The 18,457-nt window shown below is 39.1% G+C and overlaps 1 protein-coding gene across 1 annotated transcript in view; it reads left to right on the top strand.

The window, feature by feature from the left end:
• The window catches only part of ZNF521 (zinc finger protein 521), a 208,558-nt gene that overhangs the window by 73,399 nt on the left and 116,702 nt on the right, over positions 1-18,457 (top strand). Inside the window, exon 4 of the mRNA XM_010574411.1 lies at positions 16,064-16,148. Coding sequence (XP_010572713.1) covers positions 16,064-16,148 — 85 coding nt within the window. The remainder of the gene's footprint in view (positions 1-16,063; positions 16,149-18,457) is intronic.

The following is an 18,457-nucleotide window of genomic DNA, read 5'->3' as shown; positions in this document are numbered from 1 at the left end:
ATTGAGGGGTTTTTTTGTAAATTGTGTTGTAGACATTCATTTTCCCTTCTTATAGCATATTTTGATTAAGTAGAAGTGCAATGCTAGCCTAAGGTAAATCGGGAAATCAGTCCTTTGGATGCAATTCCTTGTGTTTTTCTTTCCATTCCTGATGAAAAACATTTTGATGTCACTGAAACACCTAGTGCCTGATGATTGAAATCTCATTCATGCAGCGTAACTTAGAAAGTAAATATCAAACTCTTGAAAGATCTCACCTGCTTCCTCAGTCACCAGTGACCAAGTACTAACACCTGTATACAGGAAAGTAGGGGGGTCATGTACTGAGAGAAGGGAATCTGTTTTACCTTCAGAGATGTTATCAATAGAATGACTTAGATTTAATATTTTAGGCATGGTATCTTGCATAATGACCCCTTAGAGTTCAGGAAGCCTAAAAACACAGCATAAACAAATGCTAAGAAATAATAGCTTTTGCTTCAAGAAAGCTTTTAGCCTGTAATGGTACAAACATGGTGCAACCCATTGCTGTGAATGGATACCCTGTGGCTAGGAAGATGCTGCTCTTCCATCACCTTCCTCACTCCCTGTTTGTGAGCCCATCTGTTGGATAAGAAATCCCTCAGTGTGTCATTCAACAGTGTTGTGCAAACTGGAGGGCAGGAGGGAGGCAGAGAGGGAGGAGGGAAGATACACAAGGATATGTGGGCCAAGAGGTAAGTATTTGTGGAGCTACTGAGAACATAGCTGAAGATAAGCTGGGAGAAGACCACTGAGGTGTCACAGGGCCTGGAGTGCCATGAAGAGAGAAGTGGGGCTGGGAGACAAGGGTGAAGTACCAGGCTGGATGCATCCGCCAGGGAAGGGCCGTACGCTTCCGTGACTTCTGCATCTCCAGTTTGCACATTGGGTGGTGGCGGGGGACATCCGGGGAATGGGATGTCATTTGGAATTCATGGAAGGAGCAGGTTGTTAGACTGAGAATCACAGGTCTAAGGAAAACCTTCTTTTCAAAGAAGAGGGAAAAGGAATGGCTCCCATTAGGTGTGGTTCAGGCCATTCATTGATGCTCCTGTAGTACTGCTGCTCAGTGAGAACCACACGATTAAGAGCTGCATGTTTTTGATAGATTCAGAGTCATCCTGGTTTCTCTTTCTGTCATCTTTCCCCAAGTGACTACATGAAATCTTGCTTCCCAGGCATGTTGGAAGCCAATTGCTGCTACCTCAAGCACAATCAGAATCGTGTGTGTTAAGACAGTTACCATAATAAGATGTTACCAACTTGTCTTTCTCTTGCTTGTAAGCTAGACAAAAAGAGATTTGGGGGTCCTTTGTGGTGATATAAGGTCAGTTACCTTCAGTGTCATCAGTGAATCTTCTTGTACTTGGATCAGGTATAATCAGAGTTCTTATGTCTTCTTCTCTTTGGCATCATGTTCTTCTTCTTACTCCTTTTGATTTTTTTCTTAGAAATGTATTTAATATGAAAAAGCCTTTTAAACTACAGCAAGATTTGTGAATAGCATTTGCGTGCTTTCAAATCACCATTTGTCCCCCACCCCCATTCAGAGCATGTAAACTGATTTTTTCAGTGTCTATGGTTCTAGTCTCCACATAAGTAACGTAGACTTTCAGATTCTTTTCTCGTGGGAAGCACAAAGCTATCAAGTTCCTGATAGAGCATTAGTACTTCTGGAAACCATAAATGCATATTTGTAAAATCCTGAAAGATAATTTATTTTTCTAACAGATATTACTGGTTTCAAATTGTAGTGATGCAAGCATTTTAGCAATGAGAATCAAAATTGAAAGTGGTAATACACAAATGTTTAACACTATAGATTGGATGTCCAGGCTGAGGGAAATGAAAACATAAGCATATAACAAAAACAATAAAAACAAATTGGACTTCTAAAATTTGTTATTAGTCAGTGGCTTTGCTACTCCACTGGAAGGATGTTTCTTGAATTGAACGGGATGTTGAAGATGGCTACTTAAACGTTCTATTTCGGGGAAATTTTCAACAAAAAAATAATCATAATATTAAGGAGTGAAGGTTTTGTTTGCATTATTGAGAGTCATGTGGTTTGAGATTTCAACATCTATATAAAGAACATTTTATTCCTAAGGCAAGAAAAGTAAGGAGACTAGTTGTCAAACCATTAACAGTGCTGAATAGCCTTTGTTACTCAGTAATAGATTACTATAGTAAGAGTACTAGAAAATACCTTTTTAAGATAAAAGATAACACTAAAAAAATGTCTCGTCTGGCTTCTTTGGCAAATATTCTCATGGCTGAACTAGAAAACTTCCCTTTTTAGCCTGTACTCAGTAACATGATAGGGTGCAATTACCTTAACATGGTATAATGTCATCAGCTGAGCTATCACCTGCTGAGATCACCCTGCTTGCTAAGTGAAAGATGTTGACCTGAATCATCTTCACTGAAAGTTACCTTTCAGTTGGGATGGGAAATGATAGGCAGTGCTCATCATCTGTTACAACAATTCAAGGAACAGGTCAGAACTCATTAAGCCCATCATACTGTTGAATCTAGTACCTGTAAGCTATCAAGCAGACTTAAACAAGCAGATTGTGGATAGCTGGCTATTGAAAGAGCTCTAAAATTGGTAAATCTGTAACTTACTCTTTTTGTTTAATGAGATACTGAATTCAGGTTGTAGATTTCTTGTAAAGATTTTAAGTCATTGCAAGCATGCTGCTAGGCTAGGATAATAATCTTCTGGGTGATAGTTAATGTTTAACAGTAGAGAATAAGGTCTGACATGTTAGTGAATTGGGAACTAAACATCAGTCCTTCTTCTGTCACTTAGCTGCTTTGTTGATGCAGGCAAATCTACCTGAACATCTCTGCTTCATTTTCCTTATTCAGAAAATAAGATTGATAGTTCCTGAAAAGTGTGTTGCCATGCTTAATTGTGATACATTTTTTGTAAAGCACCTGGAAGACGAAAAGCAGCGTTCAAGAAAAACTGTGTGGCCTTGCCTCTCTTTTTCCTCCTTAATATGCTGTCTTGCACCTAATGAGAGAAATCCTGACTCAGCAAAAGGCGTGCCCTCACTTCTTAAGCTTCATGACTTCTGTACATGCAGAATCATACCAGCATAACTGTACAATAATAGTTATATTGTTGATTGCTTAGCTGGCAGGGGAGGAGGGAATGGACTCCAGCTTACACCAACAGTTTACTGGTAAAACCTATCTTATGGTGGTATATCTATATGTGCAACTGTCCTCAGTTTGGGGTCCTGTTGGTAACTTCCAGAGTAGATGCTTAGCAAGTGTAATCGCTTCTGTAAGTAGTTTAAGTTATGTATCACTTTGTTCCATGAATGTGAAGCTCCTGTGAATACTGTATTACCTGTGGCAATGCAGACAGTCCTTCATTAATAATATAAGAACACTCAGGGTTTTCTGGTCCTGAGAAGAGAAGGAGCAGGGCAAGTACACTGCCAAATTACTGCAGGAATAAAGATGCTTATTTAGATGTTGCAAAAGACTTGCAGAAACTCACTATAGCAGAGAGATCAAAAGTGCTGGACAAAGGAGAGAACTAGCAACTGTCACACCAGCTGAAGAACGGTGTAAGTGTGAACCTGGGGCTGTTCTTCTGTCCTGTTGCGGTTGTGCAGAGCTGTATGCCAGGATGGGCATGTCACAGCAGGGGACACTGGGCACATCACAGAACCATTCTGGAAGGAGCCATGAAAGTGCAGGCTGACAATGAGCTTGTGGAGACGGGGTCACAAAATTCAGATGCTGCAGAGAGCTGGTGACTCCTTGAAACTCAACTTATCCAACCTCAGATGAATCCAGAAATGGTACCACCCTGGGAGAAAGAATGGAGCTCAGGTAAGTGTAGTGTTTTATCATTACATTTTTTTCTCTTTATTCACAGGCCCTGAATCTACCTTTATTCTCTTACTATTCCTCCCCCCTTCTCAAAACACTGCCAGACTCACAAAGACAGAAAACAGGAACTGCCTTTTGAAGTAGCTGGTTTGTTTCAACAGCATGCACTGGCAGTCAGAGACAGAAAGAAGAGAGAAAAGACTGTGAGCAACCCAGAAATGTTCCCAGATGCATGCTTTTGGCAGGGCAGGCAATAGCATTTCAGCAGTATAAATCACTGTGCTTTTAACTGAAAAAACGCACTGAAATCAATACTCATGCATTTAATTGAAATACATAAAGAAATTAAAATAATCCTCCTCATCAGCAATCCAAGCTGATCATTCTGACTACAGGATTTTTATGAACAAGCACATAAACTTGTAATGTAAACATAAGAAGTAGCGCCTTGGGTTTCCTGTCAGTGAATCCGGGCCCAGAACAAGTGATTTTCATGCTGGATTTTGGATCTGGGGACAGAAAAAGGTAAAGAAGGTTTGTTGCAGGAACAAAGATTTGGCTTTGAAATAGTTTGTGGAACTAATCTGGGGCAAACATATTTTCTGCTTCTGGAGTTTCAGAATGAGCTCACTAAAAATACCATTTTTGTCTTCTTGCATCATTTTGACATTGCTTTCAGGAAAGTGTTATTTAAAATATGACCATATATATTTTTAGGAAGCACTACCCTGTTTTTCTTGCCACAGTAGGCCACCTTCACATTACTCTGTGCTCTAATTTCTGGTAGTACCGCTGCTGTGAAGTGGCTGACAAGATACAGGCTTAAGCATTTCTCTTCTCTTTGTCTTTGTATTTTCAGTAGTGAGCTATCAGACAGAGTCCTCTCAGAATTTAACAAGGATGGTGTTATTATCCTATTGCTGTAAATCCTAGCAAAGTTAAGCAGCAAACTTCCCACCTTCTCACACACACCATGAATTCAGTCTGTGAAAGGAAGGCCATGTGTTGGCTGGGAGCTGCTGGACAAAAACAGGAGGGATAGTAGCAGTGAGTTTTCTTAGTTTCCTCTCCACTGATCATTAAAACCTAATGCTGTTTGTCTGTCTTGTTATTTGTCAGGGTCTTCAGATGGGGAATTTGGGGAGGCACCTTCTTCATACCTGTGGAAAACTTTGCATGAGAGGAAGAAAGGATAACATGTTCTCCAAAGTTTTCAAGAGCATCAAACCAAGACTTCCATGAAACAATGCAGGGGGGGAAATGCCTGCTTGAAGAAACGCAGAAGTGGAGGCGGACACAGGAATGTGGATGAAGACCTTAAGCATCTCTAGAGAGGACAAATGTAGATTCAACAGAGCTTTATGAGACAAATCATCCTGAGGTGTATACTCCAACAGGTCAGCTGTGCAGCCCACTGTCCTCATGGGGCTTTCCCTGTACATGTATCTGCTGGCCAAGTAACAGGGTAACATGCCACAATTTCCCTTCTGCACAGCCCCAGTGGAAAATCAGAATAGTGATGAGTATTTGTATTCTGACTTAAGAATTGTGTAGAAACAACAAGAAATTTCTCCTGTTTTTCTAGCCTGATTTATCTTTAGGAACAAGACATGAGAAATCATGGCATGTCTCTTTTTGTCTGCTGGTTTGCATACCTCTAGAGAGAGTTCTCTAGAGAGTTCTCTCCCCCCTCTTACTTTTGGACTACTCTTGGCCAGTTTCAAGAAAAACTTCATAGATGAATAGGAATCTCAAAGCCTATAAAGCTTTTACAACACTTGGGAAGAGCGGTGACCCAGCAGGTGGTAGAATCCAGACAGGAAAGAAGCCTTTTAGAGATCCAAACCAGGAAGATGGCTTTAACTGAAGTTCCTACCTGGTTTTTATGCAAAAGTCAATCAGTCACAAGAAATGAAGCTATAAGAAACCATGATCTGTTCTTTCTGGTGCTCATAGACCAATTTCTTAAGTGACTGTAAATGTTTTGAGAAGTGTTTTTTACCACTGCTCAATAAAGTTGTTATGTGTAATGTGTGTATTATTTGTCTCATACAACAAACGTAACACCCGAATTTGTTACTCTGTCATCAGGGAAATAAAATGAGCTAACCATTAATTTAAAGTGGATATCTAGCCCCAGTACTGCTTGTTTCATGAAGTTGTACAAAATGAACACAAATGAACCACCTGATATGTAGCATCTTGTTGAAGAGTCCTCTTAGTTGAGGTCCCATAGCTCTGTGATGGCTGGTAATTGATCTTATGCCTGATTGTTCAAAATCTTTAGGCATTTTTTTCTTCTTCCAAACCCATCTTTCATTTATTCCATTTCCTGCATTGTATTACAAATTATTGTATAAAATATGACCTGTAGTATTTTACACAGTGTATTCTGCTGAATATGACAGCAGAAAGGTGTCTCCTGCTAACATCTGTCCTCACCATGGGACATTTCAGGACAAGGGGCGGTGGGCACAAACTGACACACAGGAGGTTCTCCCTGAACATCAGGAGACACTTCTGCTGCGAGGGTGACTGAGCACTGGCACAGGTTACCCAGCGAGGTTGTGTATCCTTTTGAGATACTCACTAGCCCTCTGGACACAGTCCAGCTTCAGGTGGCCCTGCTTGAGCAGCAGGGCTGGACCAGAGGACCCCAGAGATTAACCTCAGCCGTTCTGTGGTTTCCACCATCCTTTGGGCCTATCTACCAGATATATGCTGATGTTATCCTGTTCTTCCTTGGTGGATAAACCTTTGTTGCTAGTATATGGCTTTGTAAGTCAGGGAATAAAAGAGTGGGGCCGTTCCTGATACTGAGCATCTCAGTACAGTCCTACCAGTAATAATGCACAAATCTGGGAAAAAAGCCCCTGCCTGCAGTTTTTATTAGAGGCCTGAATTTGTCAAGATGAAAGCCTCACATGCATTCATTGATCATTCATAATGCCTGTGAAATGCCTCTGAAAAGCGACTTAAAAATACAGCCACTTAAAAAATATGGCCACTTAAAAGTCTGTTGCTGCTTGTGTACTCAAAAACAAGGTGAGAGGTAGGAGAGAAGGAGGTATTTGTCCCCTTCGATCATACTTCCATGGTTTTGGCATCAGGTGTGGGATGGACTTTGCTGTTCTTTACCTATTATCCAGATTCAACATTCTGTGCAAAAAGGCACACCTAATGGTTTTTCATACCTGGAAGGCCACCTTTTCCTCTCTACATTTTCCAGTAGGAAGTGGGGTGGTTCATCAACAAAGAATGATCTGAGACTCGAAGCTTCCAAATTTCCTTTTGTACTTGTTTTCCCACTGCTACAACAGTCCTCTCTGGTTTCTGCTCTGATGGCTGGAATAGGTTCAGTGCCAAACTCTAGGAACATGGCTGTCTGCATACAAAGACCTTGCAACCATCACTGACGGGGGCCAACTTGCAATTGATTCTGTTCTGCTGCTTGGTGCTTCTTTCGTAGGCCTAGTCAGGGAATGTCTGCATCGCCTGATTTTCCTGAACTATCATGTCTTAACCAGAGCTTCTCAGTTTTCTTATGCTACCTGCTTCACAGCTGGTAGTTGTGTGATGGTGGTTGAGTGGTTGAAGTCCTGCAAACCTAGAAGTATACATTCTGCTTCTGAAACAAACTCTGCAATCTCTTTTTTTTCTGATAGGGAAATGGTAGACTGAAGCCCTATGCAAAAAAAAACCAAAACAAAAAACAGACCTTATTACAGGGTGTACCTAAGAGGAACTGCTGGAATTTTAAGAAGTAATGTGAAAGTAAAGATTATGAAATAGGACAGAGGGAATTCTGGGAAGTTCCCTTAATTCCCTTAGAGGAAAGCAGGTATGTCTTCATAGGAAAAAAACAGCTAGACACAAATCATTGTGGATAGCGTTGAAGTCTGGCTCAGCGGAGTGCTTGTTTTGCTGGTACACCACTTCCTTGGGCAGCTGCGCTGCCCCAGTGGAGGTTTTTCAACTGGGCACGCAGTCAAGCATCGTTGCAATGTCAGCAGCTGTGTGCCAGCTCAGATGCTACCAGTATATTTGTTAACATTGATGTGGCCTAAGAGTATCCATACAGGGTAGCACTATAATTACAGCAATACGATTGTAGAACTCTGTTCGTGGCATATTCCGTAGTGTAGGCAAGCCTTTGTAAAGCCCCAGTCTTGCCAGTGTTATCATGTGAAGCCTTCATTTGTGAAGTCCCATTGACTTCCCCAAGTGCAGAGCTAATTGCATGAGAAGGATCTAAGGGGTTTAATCCTTCTCCTGATACTTCAATGAAAATTAATTTCTTATATATTATGTATGAGTAATATATTTCTGTTTGTACATTAATATTAATGTTGCATATTTTTGAGCACAAGTTCTATTCTGTAGGATTAAATTATCTTGTTAAGTAATAGCCCAGAATTCTGCAGGAATAAAGGTTGAGTTGGAAATGGACAATTAAGGGCAGGGGGAGGGTCCTGAGTCACATTTTGGAAGGTGAAATTAATCAGCATTAATTCTCCATAGTGTGGGAGAAAAGTGGTTTTAGCATTTAAGTCAAACAAAACAAGGTACATAAAAAGCCCCTGATTTTGCCTTTCTGTTAAAATCCAGAGAGCTTTTACAAAATTTGTGATGGAGAAAAGAGACAAAAGAGTATTCTCTTGTGCATACTTGCAAACTATTAATTTTATTGGGCTGCATCTGTTGCTGATTGTTGCTGAAGAAAGTTGTGGCTTTATTGAATGACAGTCTGTCTCAATATGCCTTTTTTAAAACAAAGGAAAAAAAGGAACTTTAAAAAGAAAAAAGTCTTATCAGCTTACTCAGAATATCAGCTTTTTGCATCTTAGACCTGCCAAGTCACGCTCTACTGCCTGTGCTTCGATGTCACGTCATCTGCAAAATTATCAGTGCAGTCTTGGTCATAGCTTCTCCTTAATGTCCACAGCCACACGGCTGCTCTGATACTGAGATGCTGAATGTTAGGATGCCTCTTGATGGGTTAGTAGCTCTCTGCCTTCAGAGGGTCTCAGATTGGCAGCCTTCTTTAAGTGCAATGTAAAGAGACAGACAGAGGTGGCAATGCTGACAGAAAGTTCTGTTGTTGAAACAGTCAGCCCCGGATTCCTGAGTGCTGCTCAGCACATATACTTGCAGTGCTCAGAGGCTTAGCCTCACCCAGGATCAGGCCCTAGGATAGAAAGAAAGAAGCATATTTGTTTTTCAGATCCCAAATCAAATTCGCAGTACTTAAAGCTGTTTGTACTCATAAACTATGTAAACCTGATACAAAGTAATTGAGAGAAAATAAATATACATCCATGTGCTGCCAGGTTTTAGAGTCACTTTTCTGATGGGTACCTCACTTCAGTACGGAGTTTCAAAGACCTAGAGAGCGTTAAAGGTTTAGAGAGTTCGAAGGGAAGAGATGCAATTTTTAAATGTTGCAAGATTTGGTTCTTTCTGTGTGGCGATGCGAGACATTGTGAGCTAAGGCACTTCATCAGCCAGGGGAAGGAAAGGTTTGTAACTAAGAGACATTGAAGACAGACTTGATTAAATACAGAATCCAGAACAGAAAGGTGAAAGACAGAACAGCAGACCACGACTTCAGGCAGACTAGAGAAGGAAGGACTGCTGGAATGAACATTTGTGTTTCTGACTCTACATTTTGTGTATTAAAGCAATAAGCAACCATAATGAAAGGAATCAGAAAAAATAATGGTTTTTCTCCATTTTTTGTTTTGCTTACCTTATGGGGTTGATCGTAATCATTCTCTAGGCACGTACACTCAGACCCCATTATACTTAAGACCCTGCTAAACAAAAGCAGAACAGAAAAGTTCTCATAAAATCATTATGAACATGTTTTTAAAAGCAATCAGGAAATACTAATTAAAGGGTGTTGTGTGAGCAATGAGAAGAGTTAGCAATTAGTCAGTACGAAAAATATGCAAGATGTCAGTGCCCCATAAGAAAGATAAATAGCTAACTGCAATGAAACTGGCTAACATATGCTTAGTTTTTTTAAGAGCTTAAGGTTGACAAAATAAGCATCCAGGAAGATAGAAAAGAAATCCTCAATTAAGGTCCTGTCAAAAATAATCTGAGGTATGATGAAAAATGGCTAAATGGACAAATAAGCTGGGACTGTGGTTGCTCTTGTGCCTCATGCAGGGCCAAGCACACCGCTAATGCTTAATGAAATAATGATGTAAAAAATCAGCTGGCAGCATTAGGAGTTAGCACTGGCAAGTTGCTCTAGTTAGTGTGCAAGTTTTAACTTGGTTTTGCATATGATTTGTTGGAAGCTATTCACTTTCTCTTGTCAGGTTACCTTTCTGTTGGTTTAACAGGTTGAATTAGCTCCACCCTGGATTTAATGTGAGGGAAACTGTGAATGAATGATTGGTCTGGGAGAGGGGAATTGGAGGGGGCGGGGGTGGCATCACAGCACTCTCTTGGCAGCAGCAGGTTGTCTCAGCTGTGTCATTGATCCATACCCTCAGTCTGTGCTGAAACTGAGGGGAAAAAAACTTGAAAGTCCCCTTTACTGCTGTGGCAAGGGTAAATAACATACCTAGGTGTAAACAGGAGGTTATTGGTAGGTTAACAGGTACATGTCAAAGCCATTTTTGGTAGTGCATGCAAGAGAGATGTGAAAGCACTGTAGAATAAACTAGGGATGCCTTTGAGCCTGAGAGACTGTAGACACAGTGCATTAGAAGCTATAAGACGTATTTTTGGTTATTTCATATAGGGAACAAGTACTCAGTTAAAAGGGGGATACAGGAGATCCAGAAATGGTATATATAATCAAGGAAACCAACCAATACTGTTGAAAAAAATGCTTCATTGTGGATCTTGTGGCATATCCTCCCCACGGAGAAGAATGAAGTATGGATCAGGTGTAATATAATGGAATATAGTATACAAAAAGTGACTTACAAACACAGAAAGATATCCATCCCAAAATTCTCAGAGAAAGGAGCTGAAGATAAAAGGAAACACTAAGCAGGTAAATTTACAGTCTTTTAAGAAGAGGTATCAACAGCCTCGGAAAAGGCTACTAAACAGACATTTAACAGGGGACGTAAGGATTATGCATGAAATTACTGGTTTGTGAGCTTGATTTAAAACAGTGAGGAACATGAGAGAAAGGCTAATCAAAGACATGATAGAACAACACCTAGAAAGTTTGGATTTAATGAAGGATAGAGGGCAAAGATTCACAAAAGGAGGATGATGATGCTTAAAATTTTCAATAAAGAGTATTTTGAGAGAGTAGCCACAAGTGCTGACAGAGAAGCCTATAAACATGATTTACCAGGATTTTAGCAAAGCTTTTGAAACGGTATAGCACAAAAGAATTATCTGTTGCGTGAATAAGTATGGCATAGGGAGAGATACTTTGTTTGATTAAGAAAGAAAAGAAACACTAACTTGGGTATGGAAAGCATAAGAGTCTTGTGAATTGAAGCAGGTTTGGTTGGAGGGGTGTGAATAATGGAAAGCCTTAAGAATCATTATTTGCACCAATTTTGTTGAATTTATGCAGCATATCAGTAGTCTGGAAGAAAGAATAAGTAGTAAGGTGATGAAATTCCCTGATAGTACAAAACTGAGGAAATGTCAGAACAAAATAGGCAGGTGATAAAATTCTGAATGACTTTGACAAGGAGGTGGAGCATGGGCAGATAAGTAGCATATGCAGTTCATTTTCAAGTAATATAATGAGGCTAGGGAATAGAAAAAGAAGAGTGTATGGATACCTCAGATAATCACAGGGCACAGAAGGCTGTACAGAAGAATCTTCTACATACTTCTGAAGCACTTCTGAATAGAACTGTAAATCCTCAGGTAGAGTGGTTATTAGTTGTTTTACTTTGTTTATAAAAGCAAATAAAATTCTGGACACAGAATTGAAGTACCAATTGAAAGACCATATTCTTGGGCCATTTATAAAAGCAGCAAAGCCTCATTTGACATGATATGGACACTTTGGGCACCTTTATAGAAAGGAAATTCTGAAATCTGCGAAGTGACAAGTGAGGATCAGGACAATAATTAAAGGTCTAGGTGACATTAATTATTCAAAAGGTTAGAGAGACACATGCATACGCTCTGCATGGATTGAAGGCCCAATCCAAAGCTCATTAAATGTAGTCACTGAGAAGCTTTGCATGCCAGAAGGCTCTAAATTGGTTCTGAAAATAGGAATGCAAGTGAAGAGGAATGCAAGAGGCAACCAGATTGCCCAGTGCTCTTGTGAGACATCTAGTCCAAGCAGTTACTCTTCTACAACACTTTTGAATGGCCCCAGAAACGACTTGGGCTTCAGATTTACACGTGGCATGTAGGAGACAAATTGGCACTTAGGTTCTTGACAGGAGGGGGTTTAGTGAAGGATTGTGGGCTTGTTTATTGAAGAGTTTTTATGAAAAGATGAGGCCACAATAATATAAGAAATAAAAGGAAAAAGTTAAACCACTTTCTTAATCCTATCTCATAATGTATGTGTTGCTCTCCTCTGGAACAAATCTTTGGAAGTTTTGCAACAAGGCACAGTTTAGAGTGCAGTACAGCTTCTCCAGATACTGTACTGGGCCTGTCTAAGTCCATATCGAAATGCACTGGTAAGGGTCTTTCTTCTGTGGCCCACCTTTGCTGATAAGAAATTACTCTGTAACAAGAAATGGACATGGGTTTGTTTTCGTGCTTGCAGGGGAGGAGGAGAGTGTTGTCGTGTTTCTTTCTCTTGTAAGAGGCTGACAGGTGTACTCTGGCAAATGCAGTGGTGGCAAATGTGTGGAGCTGATATGCTCTGGGCTGTGAGCTGGAGCAGCAAGGCCTAGGTGCCCACTCTGTCCTGCTGAGGCCTCTGTACACACAGGTGACTTGGGCAGAGGGGCAGGGAGCTCAGCCAGGGTTCCTCCCTGCAAACATCTGCAGCAAGGCAAGGATGGCTGTCACAGCCCCACGCTTTTTTCTCTGTGGAGCCATCTTGTATTGCAAAGGGCTGGAGACTCGAGAGAGAGATTCAGATGCCTCCTTGAGTCACAACACAATTTTTCTTCTGTGCTGCGCTACACAAGTGCTGCAAGGCTTCTTCCCTGACTGTCCAGGCGAGGGCATGGAGCTGCAATACCCCAGAGCTCATTTCTGTCTTATTCCTGCAAGCTTCCCCTTTGTAGGAACACAGAGTGAGGAGGGGCTGGCTCTCCTCCCGGATCTCACCCTGGTAGGGAATTGGGACCAGCCACGAAGCACATCAGGACCCAGGAGCTCCTGTGAGCAGTTACAGGTCCTGTGGTTCTGACAAAGCTTGTGAGACTTGCAGTTAAAAAGGACTTCCTTAGAATGCGAAACATATGGAAATAAGTATGTGGGTTTTGTTCAACGTGGTGTGAAAATGACTGGGTTTGATCATTTGAAAATCTAAGAGTAAATGGAATTTACTGAGTTTGCTTTTAAAATAAAAACTTAACCATGCACAAGTTTAGAGACTTTGAGATGAGTGTGTGTTGAGCTAATAAAAGTTGATGTCAACATTTTAGAATATGTTTGAAAACAAGAAAGAACTAGTGTTTGATCAAGCAGCAGTCACAAAAACATTCTTCCCTTCAGGATAAAAAGAAAACCTCTGTGTGCGATTCTGCAAATATGTCAGATAATTTTCAAGAGGCTAGTAAGTGCTAGTAAATTACTATTTTTTTGTTGTTGTCAAATGACTTTATTTTTTGGCATTAGACTTCAAAAAAACCCTAACCTTTGTATGTGTTGTCATTATGTACATCAGTCATAATTTTGCTGACAATTCTTGACATGCACTCTGCGTTGCTGTGCTAACAAGAGAAAAGACCAGCCATTAAGTTTATGTTTCTTTGTTTTTGAACAAAGTCACATATCAGGAGTAATGGTAGGGGTATGCTAATAAACAATATATAGTGCCAGTCATCAGGGAGTAAGAAATATTTTCTAACTAGTTCTAAAGGGAAACAATGTTTTAAAAAAAGGGAGAGTGATTGTTATTTATGCAATATTGTTGTTCTATATGTCAGCATCAAAAAGCATCTTGTAAAGAGCTTAGCATAATAAATCGTTGATCGTGACTGTCATTATTTAGAGGTCTTTGATAGATCTAGATGTAGTGCAGTAAGGTTAAATTTACCAACATATAATAGGAAATCCTTAGACTGAATCTGAATTTCTACCAATGTTACCAGTATTGTCACAACAACAAAAAAGAGAAAAAGTGTTGCATCTTTTAAAACAGCAGGCTTCAGAAATCATAACTGTAAAACTAAGTCAAAGCAGATTTGTTTTCTGGGTGTCCATTGATTTTGTTTGTCTACATAAGGATTTAACTTGGTTACATGTCAGAAATCTAAAGTCGATTTAAATGAAAAAAAGGCAAAAATGTTTGTCATTGTTTCCACCGAGAAGCAATGCAACACATTTCGTTACTGTCATCAAGAAAATAAAAATAGTCTCTGTGTATGAGAAGCAATGGGAGATTTGGAAAGAGGAGCCCACAGGAACACTCAATTTCAGAGTTGACTTTGATTAGTCACTAATTTTTCAGTTAACTTGGTAAGACAAAATGACATATGTTTAAAAAGTCTTTATATTCCTGCCTACAGGCTTGAAGTAGAAAGGTACTTAATGGATGGGCACCTTATCTGTCTGGGATAGGGCATCTAAATTTAGATGCTGATAACAAATCCATCAAGTCTTTAATAATGTTTAGAGTCAGGGAAAAAAAAAACCACCTTTTTTTAAAAATATAATCATTAATACCAGCTACATAACATTCTTCAGAAGTTAAATATATAGAAGACAGCCTGTGTTTTTGATGCACATTATCCGGTGAACCCTACTTCTTCCCCAAATAATATGTATGAAATCTGCAATTTACTGCATCTGTACCAGCTTTTTATGACTTTACGTTCTTTAAAAAATATATGTTTTTCTTTTTCTTTTTTTTTTTTCTTTTTGCTGATGTAGGCAAGGTGCCTGTGGCTGTACATAAAGATAGGTGTCTCTTGAGTTACTGCCTTGATGTGGCAGTTCAGGGCTTACCTTGCCTTCATTGCATCTTCAAAACAACAGTTGAGCTCTCCAGGACTGTTACCTTAGGACTTGAGTCCTTGATACTACAATTATGCAGTTGAATAATTTTATGAATCTGACTTGTCTCATTAGATGCCTGGATAACTGCAGATTTTAAGCCTTACGATGGAAAACCAAAGTCTTATTTTTGAATATACTCCTCTTTTTCACTTTTAAAGCAATGCTTTCCAATGTCAAATTTCTGGCCAATTCAGGTCAAGAAAAATAATAAAAGAAAATACAGTCACATTCTTAGGATGTTGAAATGTCTTGGACAAGTGATATACCTTGTAGAAAAGTGAAATAGCAAATCTTTTTTGAAAGACACCAAGACAGAAATGAAAAACTTCTCCTGTGCACCAAAGAGAGCAGAGTAATGCATTTCCTGGTTTATAATGAAATTTGATCTGCATACACCATGATTTTTAAGTAAGTCAGGCCCAATCTAATATGGCCAAAAGGATTGCTCTCTGGCTAGTTTCCAGCCAACCTTCCCAGTTTTAGTTACAGGCTTGCCAATAGATATTGAAGCAACCGCCCGGATGCAGTAACCGGTTGTCCAGAATAGCAGGGATTTTTTCATCCTTGAAAGATGGCAACATGATGGGCCATTTAAAATGTATGGTAAGGAGGAGATTGAGCAGCCCAGTTGAGAATGAAGGAGAAGCAGATTTCTTGACTTCTGTGTTTGTTCCTGGCTTCTCCCCAGTTCTGTAGTGGGCCTAATGCATTGGTATAAAATGAAGGATTCACATTGATTTCGGTGTTGTTTGGATGATATCCCACATATCCTCATTGCATTTTGCCTTCCATGAATATAAAGCTGGTGTTTTAGCAATACTGGTCTGTCCATAGAGTTAGGAAGTTGAAAAAAAACAATCTCTATAGAGTTTCAGGAAACTTAGATAAAAGGTAGTACAGAACTGCAGAGTGTTATTTTTTAATATTAATAATTAAGCCTTAATGAAAACACTGCTGGAGAGCTTTAAATGACCACTTTGAACTCAGTATTTTGAGTTATAATGAAATGGTTCCAATTGTATGTTTCAGTAAATTTTATCTACCCTTGTTTCTTTAGAAGAAGACCTACCAGTGCATCAAATGTCAGATGGTTTTCTACAATGAATGGGATATCCAAGTTCATGTTGCAAACCACATGATTGGTAAGTGAAGCACTAAAACTTCTCAAAGACAGATAGCCATTTCTTTTACTCATAATCATCATTGCCTCTGAAATTAAACAGAGTTAAGGAGAAATTAATTGTGCATCCATCAATGATTAACCTAGGCATGATTGATTTTTTTATTCATATTATTAGACTTGATAAAGCATTAGCATATTTTATTTTCTGCAAGGGCTAGTTTAGACTTCTGCAGAGAATTATATATCCACTGCCAGTCAAAACACAGGTGATTAGCAAATTAAACTTCTAATCATTCTTGCATTATTGAAAACAAACTAACAGGAATGGTTAATGAACTGGATGTTAGCTTTCCATAGAGTTTTAGACACGTTTTAATTTCAGAAGTTATTATGGTAATGACACTACTGTGTACTTCTCAAGCACCTTGGTACCAAAATCAAAACTGGCGAGTTTTTGTCATTAGGAAACATAAATAATTTAAATGGCCATAAAATAGTATTGTTTGTTGTGTTTGAGCAATCTGGAAAAAAAACCTGAGTGTATCTGTATACAATTAAATACTATCATTTATTTGAAAAAATAGGGAATTGTAGTATTCAGTAATGGAATCTGCTCTTTAAAGTACAAGCATTTTAAAAAGTGGTTTAGGATTCCTGACACCAAGCCTGGCTTGATGTTTACAAGGCTGTTACAGTTGTAAATTGGAATAAAATAAAAGCTGCTTTTTCTTTGATATTCATATTTTTCTATTATTTGCTTATTCCCCTAGGATTACCCATAATGTTTTCAATTTGGTAACCACTCAGTAATAGAACTAAGAGTTCTATCAGCCAATTAAATTTATCAAGCACATCATTTGCCTGCTAATAAGATAACATTGCCAGGGTTGTCTCATTTTGTTTTTAGTCTCTTCCAAATTTCACTTTTCAAGACAGAGATGGGTACCATTGATTTTATACTCCTGCTTCCCTTATGCTGTTTTTCTTGCTATAATAATAGAAAAGCATGCAAAGCACAGACCAAACGATATGGTATAGAAGCCAGTAATTACATATCCAACAGAAGAGAATTTGCTGGGTTTTTTCATTTAATAACTTAAAAATACTTAGTTTGATGCTCGTTTTTTTTTCTTTCATGGTATCATGCAGATTTCTTCCATAAGCACTAGTAATTTGGCTGCACTGTAGAAGAAAGTTATCTGCCAAAACTTAACAGCCCATTTTTCTAGGTACTTTATTAATAAGTTTTAATACATTTAGAGCATGAACATTTTGTATACTTTTCATAAAAATGAATAAATGCAAATGACAAGCTGGTTTCATAAAGGAGCAGAGTGATTTGCCTGTTGGATTAAGCCTTAGTTTTGATATTTTGGGGAGTCTTTGGGAAGGAGATAATTTGAACTGCTTCACAGTATTCAATCTGGGTCAGTAATGTGGAATTTAAGAGCAGGTTATTACCAACAACAGAACTCACCATTTCTACTGTTTTCTTTGAATCCAGTGTGACAGGGAATATGGACACTGTGGGTAAGGGATGATGCTGGAATGGCAGAATGGTGTGTTTGCTTGCCACCTACTTGTCAAGTGCCTCACATTTTCAGAATAGGAGCCCACTTCTTTCATTAAATACTCACATTTTCTTTTTTTTATCTCTGTTTTCTGGATGAGTTTTAGTAAAGGATCAGAATGGGAGGAGAGAAAGGAGGAGAGAGTCAGTAAAGCAGGACAAATCCAGTTAGCTAGCTTCAGCCTGCAGATCTGAAAAGACTGAGATTTTCTTAAACTAAGCTATTAACTGCCTATGTTTTATTTCTAAAAGCTGGATGAGGTTGAATGAGAAAGAGAATCTTTTAAAAAATATTTAATTGTTTTGTCTGTGTTGTATCTAATCATGCATGATATTGCTTCATGGCATAACCATAGTGACACAGATTTAAACGTGCTTAATATAAAATCTTCCCAGTGAAATAAAGAAGGAGCTTGCAAAACATGCAGGGAGATTTGCCGGTCATGCTTGTGGTAATCTGTGTTCAGTGGAAGATTCTTATCTGCACTGCCAGACTTAACAGTGCAGCTCCTAATGATGTAGCCTCGATTAAGCAAATGCAAGGGGATTTTGTGTTGGGGTGGAGTGAAAGGAATATCAGCGTTCCGGAGAGTTTTGAATGTGACCTCGGAATCGAAGCACAGGGAGAAATAATTTCTGATCTCCAATTTTGTTAGTCTTCTCACCACTAATTGGATTTTTCCTTAGCTATCTTTCTAATTTCACTCTCCCTCCTCCCCTTTAATTTATATCATTGCTCATAGGCCTTTTTCCAAGAC

Source organism: Haliaeetus leucocephalus, unplaced genomic scaffold (assembly GCF_000737465.1).
Source record: "Haliaeetus leucocephalus isolate CR32 unplaced genomic scaffold, Haliaeetus_leucocephalus-4.0 Scaffold428, whole genome shotgun sequence".
NCBI classification, from domain to species: Eukaryota; Metazoa; Chordata; class Aves; order Accipitriformes; family Accipitridae; genus Haliaeetus; species Haliaeetus leucocephalus.
The sequence above is the reverse complement of the archived record's forward strand: the minus strand, read 5'-3'. Positions and strand labels throughout refer to the sequence as shown.